Consider the following 18960-nt stretch of genomic DNA (forward strand, 5'->3'; position numbering starts at 1 on the left):
CTTTGTAGAGCATACTGTGAGAGAACCCCCCCCCCAAAAAAAAAACCAACTGCTGCATAAGAAAGCATTTTAAGAACAAAAACACAAAAAAGGAGAAATCTGAAGGGGGGGGAAGAAATCCAAGCCTCTGTTTTAAAAAGCTTTTCTTCTGCTCAGAAAGAGCTCCGAGGAAGAAGGAAGTATTTGAATCCCTGCCTCTTTACACACTGGTTTGTAATTGGCTGTGAGAGAAACCAAGCTTGTGTGTCCCGCGCTTTGCCTTATGCAAGAGGATTTCACCAGGGCTGAGGTCAGGGGAGAGGGAAGAAACAGGTTAACAGAAGAACGGGAAGTCCTGGGATTTGTGAGGTCTGGCAGCAAGCTCATCTCTAATGGATGGAAAACTCATGCATAACTCCAAGGAACAACCAGGACAGACTGGAGGCAAACGTGAGTGAAAGTACCCATGCATAAATGACCTATATCTCATTCTAGGGATGCAAGCCTCCAGGCGGGACCTGGGGTTCCCCCCTGGAATTACAGCTCATCTCCAGACTTCAGAGATCACTTCCCCTGGAAAAATGGATGCTTTGGATGGTGGAATCTATGTACACCATTGAGTTCCCTGTCCTCTCCAGGCTCCGTCCCCAAATCACCAGGAGTTTCCTAACCTAGATCTGGCAACCCTACCTCCCATCCCCCGCTGTTGGCCAAGGTGGACCTGGCAACCCTAGCTTATTTCCATGATAGCCTAAACACACAGCTAATTAAAAAACCATACAACGTTCATACTGTTCCCTTTATGAAAATGCTCTCCTAATCAGTGCTGTTTTATACCTGAGAACAACAGAAGTGTGGGAAGCCACAGCATCTATTTTAAAGATTTGCTCCTTACCTACTGACAAAAGAATAAACCACTGCATTTTGCAACTCTAGAACACTGCAGTCTTCGACTGTTCAGTTGAATAGATCAAGCCATGATGGTGTTATAGGTCTTTCCTCTCCCTTTATAGACATGGACAAAAATTGCAATCTACAAGTAATCACCTTTCAAATGACTGAAGCCACAAAATTAGAAACAATCCAACATGTGCCCCACCTTCACCAAACAACCAGCCAGGCTTATACTATAGTTTCTATGCTTCCTTTCTGTTTTGGCCAATGTACAAAGTAATAAATCTTATAAAGAGCTAAAGTAGAAGCTGCAATGAAGGGGAGGAAAGATTCTACAAGATTTCTTAAAATGTTCTATTTTTCTTTCTGGGGTGATCAATGACAGAATATGTTACAGGGACACACTAGGAGTTCAAGAACCAGCTCAGTGTGCCACGAAACTCTGCCTACATCTTTTTACCTTCACTTGAACTTTCATCTTGTACTGCTGTGTATTTCTCTTCCTTCTCAGTTGAAGCTCTGCTTGCAGGTCAACAGTTTTGTACTCTTCCTTCATTTCTAGTCTCTGAAACACTCGCAGGAACCACAGCATAGGAAGGAGTAAAGAAAGGATATTCTAACAAACCTCAAGGATCACCTTGCTTGATCCTTGGACCAGGCACACAGGACGGATGGTTAATGTTCCACTTTCCCCTATCAGTAAATGGCAGCTTCTTTATGGCTTAGGTTCCTCCTCAGAAAGTTCTGCCAGTTACATAACAAGGAGCTTACACAATCCTTAAGCAATAGGCAGGTGGGCAGATGAGACAGCTCACCTCTCCATAAGAGAAAGAACTACAATACCCAGTGGGTGCTTTCTCACTCCGTGAAAGATGCCTTACAATTTCTCACTATTCTTAGGTTAACTAATAATGGAAGGTGGTAAAGTTTCCAACTTTTTGAATCCTTTATCTGGGAACCTGCCAAGCAGGGTAGCCAAACAATCTCAGCTTTCAGTTCAAACGGCTGAAGGGGATGGGGGAGGAGTTGCAGACACTCCTAAAAATGTGACTGCAACATAGGGATGTAAGAAGAGCCCTGTTTGATTAGACCAGGTGCCCACCTAATTCAGCATCTGGGTTCACACATAGGCCAACAAACATGGCATAGAGACCTTCCCCTAACATTGCCTCCTGGTGCTAGTATTCAAAGGCTTACTGCCTAATGTGAAGGGTCCTTTTAGTCACCATGGCTATTAGCCATTGAATCTGCCTAACCCCCTTTTAAAGGCATCCTTGCTCATGGCTAGCAATATGTCAATTGCCAGTGAATTCCACAATTTAATTACTCTCTCAGTAAATAAATATTTCCTTTTCTCCACCCTGAATCTATTGCCTATCAACTTCATTGGCTGCCCCCAAGTTCTAGTACTACCTGAGAGGGAGACAATGTTCTCTGTATCCACTTTCTTTAGCTCATGCATAATTTTATAAAATTATATTATATGTCCCCCCTTAGTCACCTTTTTTTCCTAAACTGAAAGGCCCCAGCCTTTCTTCATTGACAGGGTGCTCCAACTCTTCAATCTTCTTGGCTGTCCTTTTCTGCCTCTGCAATGTCCTTATATAGGGCACTCAGAACAGTACTCCAGATGAGGCTGCAATATAGACTTATGCAGAGGCTTTACAATATTGACTATTTTATTTTATCTTCCTTTGCTGCTAATCCTGAGTGTGAAGTTTGCCTCTTTTTTTACCACCGTCCTGGTTGTGAGCCTCCAGGTGGCAAGGAGAAATAAAAGGGGACGCACCAGTCACAGGAGATGAAAAATAAGACCAAGGCCAACAGTGCAAAATAAAGTAAAAATATATTTTATTCCCCAATAATTTTATTCCCCAAAATAAAGTAAAAATATATTTTATTCCCCAAAATCTGTAGTCTTGTAGTAATTCTCCTCGCAATTACTACAAGATTGCGAGCTCCTCGCAATTACTACAAGATTACTACAAGACTAACAGATTCCCCTAAAGAAGCCTCTTGGAGAAATGCATAGGGAAATTTTGAATCAACCTCCAGGTGGCACCTGGAGACTTCCTGGAATTACGATTGATCTCCTGAGTGCACAGATCAGTTCCCTGGTGACAATGGCTGCTTTGGAGGGTGGTGTGCTGGCCAACTGCCAACTGTCAGCTTACAGTCTCAGAGGTACAGCTACAAGCCGCAGGCAGCGTGGGGAGACTTTAGAGAAGCGTCAGAAGATCAAGTCCATTCATCAAAGCCAGGAAGGAGAGTCCAGTAACTTGCCAATCAGAGTCCCAAATTCGTACTTCAAATAGCTGGTCTAGAGTCATGGAGAGTTGTTCAGGCATGGGAGTCAACGAGTTGTCCAGGTATGCAATGCGTTGCTTTCTCGTTGCTCTGTTGTCCATCTGTTCCTTTTCTGGTTTGTCGGTGCTACGTTAACTCTCATCCTGTGATGACTCTATGTCCTCCTGTTCCAGCCGCCGATAGGCTTCTAGCCAGGCACTGTGCCTTTTAGCCACCAAAGCCTTTCTCTGTCGCTGCCTCCACCTGTCAGCCCTTGATGCTGCCTTTGGTAATTCAGTAGTTTGCGGGCTAACAGTTGAGCTACTGGGTCCAGGCTCCCTGCAGGGCAGGGGTGGTTCTGCCAAGACTTCAGGCTGCGAGTCTTGTACAGGCTCTGGGGAGTTAGCAGCCTGAGGGCTGCCGAGCTCCTCGCAAGGCTGTGCTGAGTCTACTCCCATGTCAGGCTGCGGGGCCTGATGCAAGTCCAGCGGGGCTGAATCCTCCAGGTAGAGCTCCTCCTCTGAGGATGACTCATTTCCCCAGCCCCTCCCCATAGCAGGTGGACTCTATGGCATTATACCCCACAGAGGTCCTTCCCCAAACCCCATCCCTCCCAGGCTTCACCTCAAAATCTCCAGAAATTCCCAACCTGGAGTTGGCAACCCTATAACACACTGAGTCAACATTTGCATCAAGCTATCCTAGAAAATGTCGGGATGTGACATCACCCCATGGGTCAAGAATGACCCGGTGCTTGCACAGGGGACCTTTACCTTTACCTTATCCACTACTATACCAAGAACTTTTTCCCTGTCAGTCTTTGTGAGTTTAGACCCCCTCAGAATATATTTAAAGTTAGGATTTTTTGCTCCAGTGTGTATCACTTTACTGTTAATCTTCACTGAAGAGAGAGAGAGAGAGAGAGAGAGAGAGAGAGAGAAAGAGAGAGAGTCTGTGTGTGAGAGATCCCTAAGGGATCACGCACACCCACTCACCCGCACGATCGGGGGAAGCCTTCCCGGCTTCTCACACATGCGCACGCGTGTGCGCACATGCACGCTTGACCCTGCGGCGGCAATGGCAGCGGTTTCCATGGGAGAGTCCACGTGTCGCATTCAATGCTATCTTTAACAACAGTTTCTATTAATTTACCTGAAACAGATATTTGGCTAACTGGCCTGTAGTTTCCCAGATCACCTCTAGACTTAGGTAGTTTTCACACCAACTCTTTATAACGTAAAATGAAACATTATATTTATTCTTGTCTGCACCTCTCCCCCCTGCCCCCCCCCCACACCCCGGTTTGGGGTTGAAGCCGTCCTGCGAAAGTTGCATCGCCATCTTATCCACAAACACTTTTATGGTGATGTTTCCTTTCCAACCGTTTCTAGGATGATTTATCTTGGGGTGCATTTTTACTTCGTATTCAGTTCCCCACCCACATCGGTAAAAACACCCACTGCCTTTCCAATTTTCTCCTCTCATCCCTCTCCTCTTGCTAATATTTTCTGTGTATTAAAAAAAATCCTGAAGGAACAGAGGAACATTGGATCGCTGGCTCTTTGCCCTACCCTCCCTTTCTTTTGTGCAGGGTTTGTTATGTAACAGGGGAAAGAGTTCCTTGCTTAGTCTCGCTCTGCTCACTCAACTGAATACAAGTTCTACCTGGCTTCTCATTCTACTTGTCCCAATGTGTATGTGCTTATGAAGATTTTATACGGACAGCAGGGGTCTGAGCAAAGGCGCAGTCACCAGATGATTGGCTGCTGCTGTGAAGTAAAATCAAATTTTAAAAAAATGGGGGAGGGGGGAGCTTGTTGCACTTCCCCGAATTCATGAATTACACAGCACTCATGAATTACGCACTTCATGAATTATGCAACACTCCTCAGGGGAAAGTGCGGACAGGCACAGTAGTAAATACAGCAATGAACAAGCCAAGATGCGGACAGAAATTTTGACTGCGCAGCCAGATGATGCAGATTGACCACAACAATAATTTGTGGTAAGTTAATGGTGCAGAAATGGCCTTAAACTGGTGCAACATTGGTTAATTTCCAGGCCTGCAATGAGGAGGCTGATTTTAGTGACAAGTTACATAGACAGGTAAATTGGTCAACAACTCAAGTTCCATAACTGTGTGCTATTCAGACCGTGCAGTCCCAGAACTTACTCTCTCAGCACCTCAGAGGCTTTGGACATGGGCTGTTTCCATGTGGGGATTTTAGACCAGGTGGCATGAAACATGTCCCAGCTTTATTTGGGAGTTTCCACACTACACTGCACTCCTCCAAAGCACAGCTTGTGAGACTCCCAGAGCTTTCCCTTTTAAAGCCAAAGCAACAAAAACCTGCAACTTAAAAGGGACATGGCATGCTGGCTGCAGGCAGAACTGCCATGTGAAAGCTCTGCCCATAACCAGTCTGTGAGCAGGAGGTAGGAGATGGACAGAACCTTCAAAACAGTAGCACTCACCTGTGGCATTCTCTGGTCCCCCAAGCAGAGCTTTTTTCCTTTAGCAACTGAGCCATGGCTCAGCTCTGTGTGTGTGTGTGTGGGGGGGGATTGCTGGGAGGATTCTTGGTTGCCATTCAGGATGGGTTGGGGCAGTACCAGCAGCAAACAGCAGGGGATTGACCATCCTGTCCTCCCCACAAGCCTCCATCCCACTATTTCCACAGCAGGGATGGCTTTTCTCATCCCCGTGTGGATGCAGTCTGAGAAAAAGGAAACCGAAAGGGAATGGGAACATCTCTTTGGTATTATTTGCCTTTGATATTTGACAGGGCTTATCAGTGTAATTACTTAACAATGTTTAAGCCCTAGAATGTATTGTCCACTCCAGCAGCTCAATTTGGGAACACAGGAACAGTTGAAAGAACCTTTAACTACCTGCAAATAGCCTTTCCCTTCCCACTGAAGGTTCAGTGTTTCCAGACTAACAAAAGCATACACACACTGGAATGTAAGTCATTAGGCTGCTCCCACTTTACATGTGAAATAGAGGGAAACATATTTTAAGTCAATGCAGACGTTAAATTGTACAGTCAGTGGTGGGTATGTACCACTTCTACTTTGCAAAAACCAGACCTCAATGCAGACAGTAATACACTCTGCACATGCTCAAAAGCTATCATTATTTACTCCCTCTGTTTTCAAGGTTCAGCTGGTGGTATGGCCAATCTCTCAACCAGCCCCAAGAAACCATTTAAAATGATCCATTCCTCCTCTAGGACTAGGAAGAAAGGGTTTCCAGGCAAGAGAGCATCCTGCCATTTCTCATCACTATTACATACCCATTTCCTTGTTGTAAAGAGATAGAAGCTAGTATCCTTGAATCATTTCACATCTAGCCTAAGTGGGTTCATGATAGTTCGTGGTCTTGCAACTATTGCTCCTCTTTTAGCAAACTCACTGGGGTAGCAAGGGAGGCTAAGCACCAGGTTGAACTTTGCCATATAATAAGCCGGCAAGACAAACAAAACTGTTTCTCTCTTTTCACTTTGAGAAAATCTGGGACGTATTTATGGCCTCTGCCTAGTTATAAAAAAAAAACTGCTGAAGAGGAAGACCATGTTTTCGATCACCTACTTTTTTGTTTTCAATTGGATGCTTCTGCTTCTCAGAAGATGAGGTACAACCTGACATCTGATCCATCCAACACGTTACTTGCACAAACCTGTGTGATATTTTACAATAGGTGCTCACAAAAGGCCTTCAGATCATGACCTGAAACTTTTATTTTCTCCCCCATCCCCTTTCAAAAAACAAATAAACTACACCGATGAAGCAGTCTGGTAAACTCAAGAGCTTATACAGTTTTATATTACATTGGTTGGTAATACAGGGCTTTTGTTTTTGGATTTTGCTTTGGACAAAACACTTCTACCTGCATCCTCTGTGTGGACTATACTGCTTCAAATTACAGGAGGATATCACATGACAGCATGATGTGTCATATAAAACAATGTATAGTTTTCTATATACTGGATATTCTTTTCTATAGTTTGCCATTATATGTGCTGGTCAGAAGTGGTACAGTCCATACCTAGGTCATTAGGTCATGCTGTTCTCCTTTGCCTTAGCATATAAAGTTACCCTTACTCAGACAGAATGCCATACAGACTTGCATTACTACTATGGGCTGGAGATATAACCCAGTTGTTTTACTGTGTTTACACAAGTACTATTTAAGCCTGCAACCATACCGTTGCCTGGGTTTCCTTACTTTTGACCTGAATTAATCACCCTTGGCTGTTAGTGAATTCTTACCTGAAAACCAGTTACAAGCAGCCACCCAAATTTCCATGCACTGTGATTTATGGCAGTATAGCAGATCTACCTCACTGATGAGGAAGTTATACTATATATATACCCCTGCACAAGTATAGTAGATATGACTACCAAAAAACAGACACCCCACACAAAACCACAAGGGCTAATTCTGTGATCAGCTACACTAGAACAACAACAAAATGTGTCAGTTGTTGGCTTCTTACTGCTGGACCCAACAGCCCTATTCAGATGCTCCAGCTGTGGGCAGTCACAGCAGGAAAAGAGGAAATAAGATATTATCACAAAAAGTCCCTCATCTGCATATGTACTGTATCCAACAGGTGTATAAGCTCTTTTCATAAAATAACTATCAGCATGATGAACAATGTGGGACCAGTGGGAGTGGTCCTGGCACTCCCTTTGTGCATTGATTGCACCAACAAATAAGAACATCTGAAAAGCACTAATTTCCCCTTCTGTAAAAACTTAGCAGTGCACAAGGCTCATATAGTGCCAGTACAGAAAGCATTAATATATACTCGAAATGCCAGTCAGCATCCTTGTAGATAAAAAGAATAGGAGCATTTCTTTCTGTCTGCATCAACCCCCCCCCAAGATTCCCCCCTTCCACATCTGCTTTTTCAGCACTTTTGGAGAAAATGTACAAGTTTTCATACTTTTCTCCCTGCAGGAATAGTAGAGGTAAATGGGTTGGCTCACAGAGCTGGCTTTGGTAATGATTTTTTTTTTAATTGTATGTCTATTTCTGTTTTTGGGACTTTTACATGCTCCTTTGAGTCCTTCATGCAGAAGACAAAAAGGGCAAAAGTATTCTAAATAAAAATGTAATTAACAACCCCTTCCACCATAAGTTCCTTCCACTCAAACAGTTCCGAACACTACTTTGGGTTAATAAAAACAAACCCAACCCTATTGGTGGAGAATAGAGCCGGCAGTATTTCAGCAGAAAATCTCTATTTGCAATGTCTCTTAGGAACAAAGTTTGTTGAGACAAACTTTCCCAATTCCCCCTTTCAGGAGCAGCATAAGGGCACTGGGAGCCTGCAGCAGAATTTGGGAATTGGCAAAAAATAATATAAAATAAAATCAAAACCTCTCTAGACACCATTTTACAAACACCAGTGCTGTTACTGTGGCAGAACACCACCTTTGGATCTAACCCATAGAAATGCACTCCTTCAATCACTGGCCAATTTTTTTTTTGGTCAACCAAAGCAAGTAACTAAATTTTTTAAACTCAAATAGTGACTAGATCAATGACCTAGCAAGAAATTGTAACCACATAAAAATTGCAGATATAGTTCACGTGTATGTTCATCATTTCAGGAGTGCAAGTGATTATTTCCAAATGCAAATGAAGCATCACAGGTTCGTGTAAACTGTATATATATGCAGGGTTGATCTACATAGCTGACAGAAGGTATTTTATCTTTGCCATCACATAAGGGCAATTAATCCACAGAATTCACCTGCAGTTTTCCAACAGTTCTTGAATACAGGACTATTTCTTACTAGGTCAAAAGGATAAGTTGTGCTAAATTTGTTTTTGTTCAACAAACTTCAAGGTAGTAAGGAATATATGCTACTTTTTCAGCCACCATAGATCTAGCAGAGGCATGAATGAAGAGTAATTTCATAATTAATTTGCCTAAAATTTTACAATTAGAAATGCAAGTCTTAGTATGTGTCAAATGTATAATCCCAGTTCTTGAGAATTCTATACTCTGTAGAGCATCCATAACCATAATAAAACCTCACAATAATTGATTTATGTTAACAGCATATGTTTAGGACCAGAGACATTTCCTTCATTTGTTCAAATTATGCTGTTTTGTCAAAAAAGTATTTCGGCGATATTTTGTAGTGTGACTTGCCAAATTGAACATAAAATTCCAATTAGGGCTGTTAACTCAAAGATATTTTTTCAAACTTTCCTTCTTTGTCAGTGCTCTCTAAATAGCATATTGACAAGATTGTCTGAAATGCATTTCTGTAAGAAGCATGAAGTACACATTCTGAACTGCAACTAATCAATCATGTATATTTTTAGATATTCCAAATATCAGTAACAAAAATTTAAACATTGCAACTAGTAGAAAAGTTCATCCACTTACCTTCTTCATCCCCATGGCTAAAATATAACCATTTTGTAGCTTTCAGTGACTGGATTTCAGACTGGAGTTTCCATCTACCTCCCAATCAGATAATGTTTGCTTAGCACTAGCAAGTAATGGAAACAATGCTGAAAAGCAGTGATTTCAAATTTCCACGCGCTTACATTTATGAGCTTGAAAGGGAGGGGGAAAGAGATGGACTCTGAAAACTGTAGTGAAATATTTGTTCTGTATTTAAACTGAAGACACTATAACCTTGTAATCAGGAACATGTGACTTGATCTGATTTCAAGTTTATATACTACATTAGGGAAATGATTAACATTCATAATGTCTCTTGCTTGAAGTTTCAATAGCAGCTTAGTTCAGGATAAATGCTTCCCAGTGAAAACAGTTTCGAAGTTTCAAACGCATTGCTTATTTGTATTGCCTCCTAGAATCTAGTGGTTGCTCCATAATTGTCAAGCAAGGCAGTTTGTGCTACATTCGTTTCTAGATAATATAAAGGGTTTCAAACTCATGTTACGAGGGCTGGATGTGACATAAATGTCACTTGGTCAGGTTGGGCCATGCCTCGCCAGCCCAGATCGGGAGTGGGGTGGGTGAATGCCTCAGCAGGCGAGCCCGCAGTGGCTCACAAGCTCATATTGAGAGCAGGGGAGGGTGGCTCGCAGGCCAGATAAGAGCTCTAAAGGGTCTGGATCTGTCCCACAGGTCGCATGTTTAACACCCCTGATATAAATAGTACTTTATATGACAAGTGTGTTACCAGATGCCTCAAAAGGATGCAAAAGGTATGTTCATCAATCTTGTTCCAAACACGTTCTTGAGGAAGGAAGGCAGCATGTTATAGCCTGATCTCATCAGATCTCAGAAGCTAAGCTGGGTCAATACTTGAAAGGAAGACCACTAAGGAAGTCTCTGCAGAAGAAAGCAATGGCACTTGCTTCTCACTTGCCTTGAAAGTCCCTTGCTGGAGTTGCCATAAATTGGCTGTGACTTGACGGCACTTTACTCACACAAAGATGTTCTTGTAACTATTTTATTGTTCATGTAGAACTTGTGTACTCAGGCAGGCCAAAACTAGCTTGTCTGGTCACTTTGGATGAATACTCAAGGAGCTCAGGCAAACCAGTCTTTTCACAACTAAATTATAATACATGTACTACATTTTTTCTGACTTATAACTTCTGGAAATATAACTCCTCATACCTTCCTGACCACTTGGGCAGAAACTATGATTGTAATATTGTTCGCAATAGAAAAGTTAATCTCTTGTTTTACAAATATACTTTGACTATCACACATGTCATATCTATACCTTACCATTCCCTCCTAAGGCTCTTCCCACCTTCCACTGAATAGACATATAAGGAAAATACAAGTAAAAGGCTTGTTGTTTAGACCAATCTAAGAGACTCACGCCCTGACCTGGAAGACCCAGGCTAGCCTGATCTCGTCAGATCTCAGAAGTTAAGCAGGGTCAGCCCTGGTTAGTATTTGGATGGGAGACCCCCAAGGAATACCAGGGTTGCTGTGCAGAGGAAGGTACTGGCAAAACACCTCTGTTAGTCTCTTGCCATGAAAACCCCAAAAGGGGTCGCCATAAGTCGGCTGCGACTTGACGGCACTTTACACAAACAAGAGACTCACACGTATTTTTCACTCATAAATCAGATGATAAATAGGCGTAAGTTAATGGGAAAGGCATTTTCTTCCCCCTCATGCAGAGGGAAGAAACAAAATTCACCCAGTACACTCAGCTGATATGTAAGAGTAAAAAAATCAATGTGCAACCTGATGGGTGTTAGTATACACACCCTCACTCTCTATTACAAGCCATTCAGCTACAGCATGCACAGGGTTCTGACATGAAAGAAGTTATAAAGTGTGCAGACATTCACTGAATTCTGTGAAAGCAATTCAACATTTATCTGCCTCAGCTTCAAATGAGGCAGATAAACTCATGCATGATTCGAATCCAGTAGCACCTTAAAGACCAACAAGATTTTCAGGGTACAAGCTTTCGAGAATCAAAACTGCCTCATAGAAAGCTTATACCTGAAACTCTTCTTGAAAATTTATTTATTTATTTAATATAAGGGGATACAGAAAAAGAAAGGGTAGAATGGGGAAAGGGGATAAAACATATTTCATTGTCCGGGCCCTGGCTTGATCCAAACTTAACAAAGGAGTGGGGGGGGGGGGAGAAAGAAAAAAAACTATTATCAAACTTTTATCTTCCATCCAAAATATTAAAACCTCTTAAAACTCACTAAGACATATTTCGTCCCCCAACCTCAGCGTGTACTAAACTGAAAAGAAAGAAACTCCACAGTGGGTAGCCGTGTTAGTCTGTTTGCAGTAGTCAAAAAGGGCAAGAGTCCAGTAGCACGTTAGTCTTTAAGAAAGAAACTGGTACCCTAAAACTCTTGTTGGTCTTTAAGGTGCTACTGGTCTTGAATCTAGCTCTTCTACTGCAGACCAACATGGCTATATCCACCTGAAAGTATCTTCATGCATAATTAAAACTGAACCCAAAAACATTATAAAAGTTTTTTTCCAAAAATGTTTACTAGCACATTATCCAGATAACATACAGAAAATAAGGTTATCAAAATAAAAGGTAATAAGTACAAACTCACAGCTGGATTGACGAAGACCTAATAAAGATTTCAATTCTCAATTAAATTTTTTTATCAGATATACTAACAAAGTTAAAGTGTATTAACAAAGAAATGTTTACAACTTGAATGAAGACTGACATTTGAAATCCCTAATGTTGACATGCACCCATAAATGCTAACGTTTCAGACAATCAGGGCCACCAAGAAGGGAGGAACTAGATTAATAAAAATCCTGGGGCCCAAGAAACCAAGAGAACTACTTTTTTTTAATGTCTGGGCTGGGGCTGGGCAGTGGGAGGAGAGTAATCTTTGTCTGAAGGCCCACACTGGCTAACAACAACCCTGCTGACGATCACTGTTAGCACAGTAAATCAAATGTTACAGAGTAATTATACTAAGAAACAATCAAAGCTTTAAACTATAAAGGGCTAGAACAGCTTCTTGACTGGATCCTAAGACGAGTGCCCATTATTTCACATTACACTGGATAATTCCCTTTCTTTATCCATCATAGTCCAAGGGACAAACATAAGCAGCTACTGATCAATAGCATTAAAAAAAAGAAGCGAAGCTGATGGTTCCTCAAACAATAATACAGAAAAGGTTATACAGTGGCAATTCTTTTAGGCGAATAACTGCCAGTCTAAACTGGTTAAATTTCAGTTTGCATAGAAGTGGTGATTTGTATTTTTGGTTAAGCTGACCTAGCAACAAAAAGAACACAGATTCAAAACTTCATTCATGTAATTCAACCACATGTTAACATACCCTTCTGCAACTCTGCTACAAAGTCTTTTTCTCACTATGTATCTGTTTTCAGAAGTTCCCACAGTCCTCTAAGGGCAGTCTTCTCTCTCTTCTTTCTGTATGCCTTTGGCTTACTGATGAATTCTGTTGATGTTTCTTCTTCAAAACATATTTTTCTTCATCAGAATTATCACATTGCTAACTTTCACAAGTAATAACAGAGCCTAAACAGAAACCAGCTTCTGCAAAATACATTTGCCAAAGGGTCGTTTTTCAAGTTTCCATTTCTGAAAGGCCAGCACTGTTAGAGTGTCTTGTTTTTACCATGTTCTCTTTTTCTAAATTGAGAATATCAGACAACTCAATGGCAGGTAATGGAGGCCTCCAATACTGGAAGGAGTTGTAGTGCCAAACATCATCTTCATGCTAGGGAAACAAAATGTTATTAACAGGTTAGTAAAATAGGACACCTTGAATTTTTTCCCCACATATATCAAATTAAATCCCAATAATAGTTTTAAAAAGGCTCATGACAAGTCCTGCAACTAAATGGAAATCAAGAGTCAGTGTCCAAACAAGGAACTAATATGTGGGAGAGAGAATCACACCAGCAACTAATAAATATTTTTTGCTATTTTCATTGAAGCAGTTCCAACTTCTATGTGCATAGTTCTCTGTTTAAAACACTCTTATCAACACGTGCTTACCATCGCATGCATGCACCCCACTCCACAAGAAATAGCTTCCCTTAACATCAAAGAGAAACAGATATTAGAAAGAGTTAACCTGTGCTCCCTCTTGTGGATTCAATATAGCACAAATAGAAAACCCTGTGAAATAATTATTCCCAGCAATAAGATACTTTGTATCCTTTCTATCTGTCAGGAACAGCAATATTAACAATATTCTCCTTGTTCCTATATGCTTTTATTAAACTATTATCATGCATAAAATATCAAATATATTTTTGCATTCCAGAACACTTTGGCCTTTTTAAAATAAATATGTCACTTTTCAGTTGAAAAATTAATATATCAATACAGTTAGTAAGTCAGGGCTCAACAATTCCCAGGTGGGATGGTGCCAAGAATTCGATTCTAGACCAATTCCAGTCAGGCTTCTGCCCAGGCCAAGGCACAGCTACGGCTCTGGTCGCCCTTGTAGACGATCTTCTTTGACAGATGGATCGAGGCAGGTCAGTGCTGCTGATATTATTAGACTTGTCAGCAGCCTTCGACATGGCCGACCATGACATCTTAGGCCACCGCCTTGCCGACAAAGGGATTCAGGGCTCAGCCCTTCAATGGCTGTGCTCCTTCCTCCATGGTCGGGGACAGAGAGTGACGCTTGGGAAGAAGACATCACAGCGGCATCCTCTGGTGTGCAGGGTGCTGCAAGGTGCGATTCTCTCCCCTATGTTGCTCAACATCTACATGCGTCCTCTTGCCCAGCTAGTCTGGATTTTCAGGCTAGGCTGTCATCAGTATGTGGATGTCATCAGTATGCAGATGGCACCCAGTTTTATCTACTGACGGTTATCCAAACTCTCCTCCAGACACACTGGACGCTGTGACTGGTTGGTTGAAGAAAAGCCAGCTGAAACTAAATCCATCGAATACAGAGGTCCTGCGGCTCAATTGGGGTGACTTGGGGGTGGGGTGCCAACTCCCGACTCTGGACAGCATGAAGTTGACACCTCCGCACGCTGTCAGGAGACTGGGTGAGACCTTATTCACTGTTTTAGGCTGTATACTCCACTGGGATAACAACTTTTTTTCTTTGTTTACATAACTGTAAAGACTACAATTTTAAAGGAAACCCAGACACAGCAAGGGTATTCAATTCTTTATTTCACCCTGTTTCCCCTCTAAAGATAACCACCTCCAAGCTGCTATTTACTCTGTTAGGTATTTGGTAGAAATTTTCAGCAGGAAAAACAGGGTAAAAGGAAGAGTTAAATACCCCTCTCCTCCCATGGCTGCCAGGCCATAATCTGAAGATCCAGTGGTTGCACTCTGTACACTGGCTGTCCTGAAGTAATAATGAGCACCACAACAGGCTTGCTGCTGCTAGACACTTCAAACAGATTACTGCATAGTTGGCTATAACCTTTCAGTCTGCCCCGATAAAGGGAAGCAAGAAAACACAGATCCTAACTAGAGATATGAAGGTTCGGAAAAAACAACAACAGAAAAGTTGAATATTGTGCGGAGTGCTGGGGGGGGGGAAGACTCCAAGAAATATTTTGTCTTTTAGAATGAGTGAAATGCTTTACTATGACACTTATACCCACATGGGTATCAAATAGTTTATTGCCCTACCTTGCTGGAGGGGGGGGGATCAGAAGGAAGTGGGGCAGAAACTGCACCAAAGCCTTTGAGGAAAACCCAAAGGTTCATTGAGAACTGAGCTCTCTCTAACCAGGAGCTACAGAAGGAGGAAGACAGCATCTAGCTGGAACTACACCTAGCTGTGCAGATATCATTACTGATCCTTTGTGTGGCCTTTATTCCTGACCAAATACATGTCATGTTGTTTAACACAAAGCTTGTGTTTTCTGTTTAACACCTATTTTTTTCTACTTTTTAAATACCAAAAATTACAGTCTATGGACTAAGGTAGCACAGAGTCCATCAGCTGGTGGGTTTCTCTGAAGCACTGGGTATATTTTCAATGTTGCTTGTAGAAAACTAAGGCATTGAGAACTTTTAAAATCCATAAATATTTTCAAACGGTGCAATTTCATAGATATAAACGATGCATTTTCTGTTGTTAAAGCAATACAACTCGTTAAGGTTTGCTAGTATTGCATGGATTTAAATTTATTTCTGACCAAATAATACATGTCATGTTGTTTAACACAAAGCTTGTGTTTTCTGTTTAACTCCTATTTTTTTTCTACTTTTTAAATACCAAAAATTACAGTCTGTGGACTGAGGTAGCACAGAGTCCATCAGCTGGTGGGTTTCTCTGAAGCACTGGGTATATTTTCAATGTTGCTTGTAGAAAGCTAAGGCACTGAGAACTTTTAAAAACCCATACATAGTTTCAAATACTGCAATTGTATCGATATCAACGATGCATTTTCTGTTGTTAAAGCAGTACAATTCGTTAAGGTTTGCTAGCCTTGCATGCATTTCACTTTATTTCTGGACATTTGGCATCACTACTCTGAACCCCCACATTCCGCGGCAGTTCAAATGGGCTTCAATAGAACGCATGAGCTGGTCCTCGGAGGCAGAAAGGTCCTTTTGACCCCGCCCCTAAAGGGGAAGAGCAGAACTAACCCTCTTTTTTTTCCCGCCCCCCCGCGGCTCCAATGGCCTTCCATCGCTGTTTTGTATACCTCCGCCGCCATGGATGCTTTGGGGCTCCAAGGATGCTTTGGGGCTCCTCCCGAGCCAGCCTCCTCGTCGCTCCCAGGCAGCAGCCCAGGCTGCTCCTGCCGCCGCTTCCTGGTCCCTTCCCAGACGCTGCTGGATGCTGGCGGCGCCGGCCCTTCTGGACGCCCGCGCCGCTTTGCAGGAGTTTCCCCTTCCTCTCCCGCTCGTTTCCGTTTCTTGCAGCCGCCTCCGCCCCAGGGCGCCTTTCCGCACGGCGGCTCCTTTGGCCCGGGTTCGCCCCGCGCGCGCTTGGCGGGCGGGTGAGGCGCGAAGGTCTCCCAGGGCGCGCGACACGCCACGGCCTCCGCGCCGCGTTTAGCCATCAAGGCCGCCTTGGCGCTGCCCGGCAGCTCCTCGCGCAGCTGCGGACGCGCCGCGTTCAGGGCGCGGGGGCAGGGCTGAGTGGGGGCGGGGCTCTAGCGCCTCCAGGCGACCCCTGCTGGACGTGCCCGGCCTTGTTTGGCGGCCCTTCTAATTTTTCTGCCGGAGGGCTTGACCCTCCGTGTATTGACTCCCGAATGTATTGCATTCGTAGGATTTGGTAATAAAGGTTTGCCCCTACACCAACAATCGTACGTACATCATGACCGTAACGGTCAAATTCCATCCCACTTAGCCCATGCAATAGAGTTTTGCAATCCTGTACACTCTTACATGGAAGTAAACGCCACTGAATACAACAGGAAACGCTTCTGTGCGCATCTGAACTGCGGCAGTCTTGGGCATACTTATCTCACTGCGGGGACCGGAAAGTGAAATTGTAACAGGAGATGAAGAGAGGGCAGAACTCCTCAATTCCTACTTTTCCTCAGTCTTTTCTTGTGAGGGAAGCTGTGCTCAACATGGCATAAACAGAACACATGATGAGGGAAGGGAGTTGCAGCGTAGGAATGGCATTGGGGTAGTGCACAAACAGCTAGTTTCTTTAAAGCAGTGGTTCCCAACCTTTTTTGGACCAGGGACCACTAGGACTTTTTTGTTCGGTGCAGGGACCCCAAGGTTCAAAATAAAAATTCCGAGAATTTTAAAATAAACTTTAATCATAACTGTTAGTTAAACATTAAACTTAGAATAATATTTGAATATATATATTTTTATAATAGAGAACTTTTAATTGAAAATATTAATTTATTATGGGTTTATAACTTTCTTTCGCGGACCTTAATTTAGTTCTCACGGACCCCTGGTTGGGAACCAGTGCTTTAAAGGAAACAAAGTCCTCAGGGCCAAATGAATTGCATCCAAGGGTACTCAAAGAACTTGCAGATGTAATTTCTGAGCCTCTGTCCATTATTTTTGGAGAACAGGTGAGGTGCCAGAAGACTGGAGGTGGGGAAATGATGTCCCCATCTTCAAGAAGGGGAAAAAGGAGGATCCGGGTAACTACCGACCCATCAGCTTGACTTCTTTACTGGGAAAGGTTTTTGAACAAATTATCAAACAGTCAGTCCTTGAGCATTTAGAAAGGATGGATCTGATCACCAAGAGCCAGCATGGGTTTCTCAAGAACAAGTCATGTCAGACTAATCTTATCTCCTTTTCTGAGAAAGTTATTATCTTGCTGGATCAGGGGAATGCTGTAGACATAGTTTATCTTGATTTCAGCAAGGCTTTTGATAAGGTTCCCCATAATATTCTTGTTGACAAATTGGAAAAATGTGGTTTAGATCCTGTTACTGTTAGGTGGATCTGTAATTGGTTGACAGATCGCACCCAAAGAGTGCTTGTTAATGGTTCCTCATCCACTTGGAAAGGAGTGACTAGTGGAGTGCCTCAGGGATCTGTCCTGGGCGCTGTGTTGTTCAATATCTTTATAAATGATTTGGATGAAGGAAAAGAGGGGATGCTTATTAAATTTGCAGATGATACCAACAGATTAATGTAAAGTTCTGCATATAGGTAGGAAAAAATCAAATGCATAAATATAGGTTGGGGGAGACTTGTCTTAGCAGTAGTGTGTGCAAAAAGGATCTTGGGGTCTTAGTAGACCAATAATTCTCTGCTTTATCCTCAGAACAACTCTGTGTGGTAGGTTAGGCTAAGAGTCTGTGCTGGCACAAGGTCACTCAGCAAGCAGAGTGGGGATTCAAACAGGTCTTCCAGACCCTAGTCTTACAGACTTCAGGACCAACTAAAGATAGAGAAGGGAGATCCTTGGTGATAGTGGTGCAAATACTTGTGTGTTTAAGAAAAAGTAACTAGGGCATGAATCAGAGATACAAGGGAATAAAGTTCCAAGAACTTAAGTGGCAGAATGGCCAGCACCACCTCAGACTGCAGGTAGTAGACTGTAGCATTGAATGTCTTCTGCTTTGGGGCTTCAAGGAAGTGCCGGGGCTTCTCCTGACCTTCCAACCTCTAGTCTAAATTGATGCAGTCTGTTCTACAACTAGAGCATTCTGTCCCTTCATTCTACATGTGTAAATCAGGTTTAAGTGACTTTTTTAATTACTTCAGATGTTATTTTCTCATAGCTACCGTAGATTAAGAAACATAATCCCATTATCAACCTCCTGAAGAACATTAATTCATAGATCATCATAACGCAGAAAGGGGATTAAGAGCAAAAATTATTAAATTATAAAAATGAATTTGCATTTAATATCCTGATAGTGGTCCTACAGTAGCTGAACC

General features: G+C 42.5%; 2 protein-coding genes across 2 annotated transcripts in view; both read right to left on the reverse strand.

Moving 5' to 3' along the window:
- TRPM6 (transient receptor potential cation channel subfamily M member 6) overlaps positions 1 to 1351 on the reverse strand; it is a 116390-nt gene extending 115039 nt beyond the window's left edge. Inside the window, 1 exon segment of the mRNA XM_056848983.1 lies at positions 1334 to 1351. Coding sequence (XP_056704961.1) covers positions 1334 to 1351 — 18 coding nt within the window.
- An 11822-nt stretch (positions 1352 to 13173) lies between these two features.
- Positions 13174 to 16649, reverse strand: C4H9orf40 (chromosome 4 C9orf40 homolog). Its single transcript, XM_056848916.1, has 2 exons — positions 16290 to 16649; positions 13174 to 13369 (listed from the first exon to the last, which is right to left on the reverse strand). The coding sequence occupies exons 1-2, from the start codon at positions 16647 to 16649 to the stop codon at positions 13217 to 13219; spliced, it is 513 nt and encodes a 170-aa protein (XP_056704894.1). The 3' UTR covers positions 13174 to 13216.
- Positions 16650 to 18960: the final 2311 nt, after the last annotated feature.

Source organism: Euleptes europaea, chromosome 4 (assembly GCF_029931775.1).
Source record: "Euleptes europaea isolate rEulEur1 chromosome 4, rEulEur1.hap1, whole genome shotgun sequence".
Taxonomy (NCBI): Eukaryota; Metazoa; Chordata; class Lepidosauria; order Squamata; family Sphaerodactylidae; genus Euleptes; species Euleptes europaea.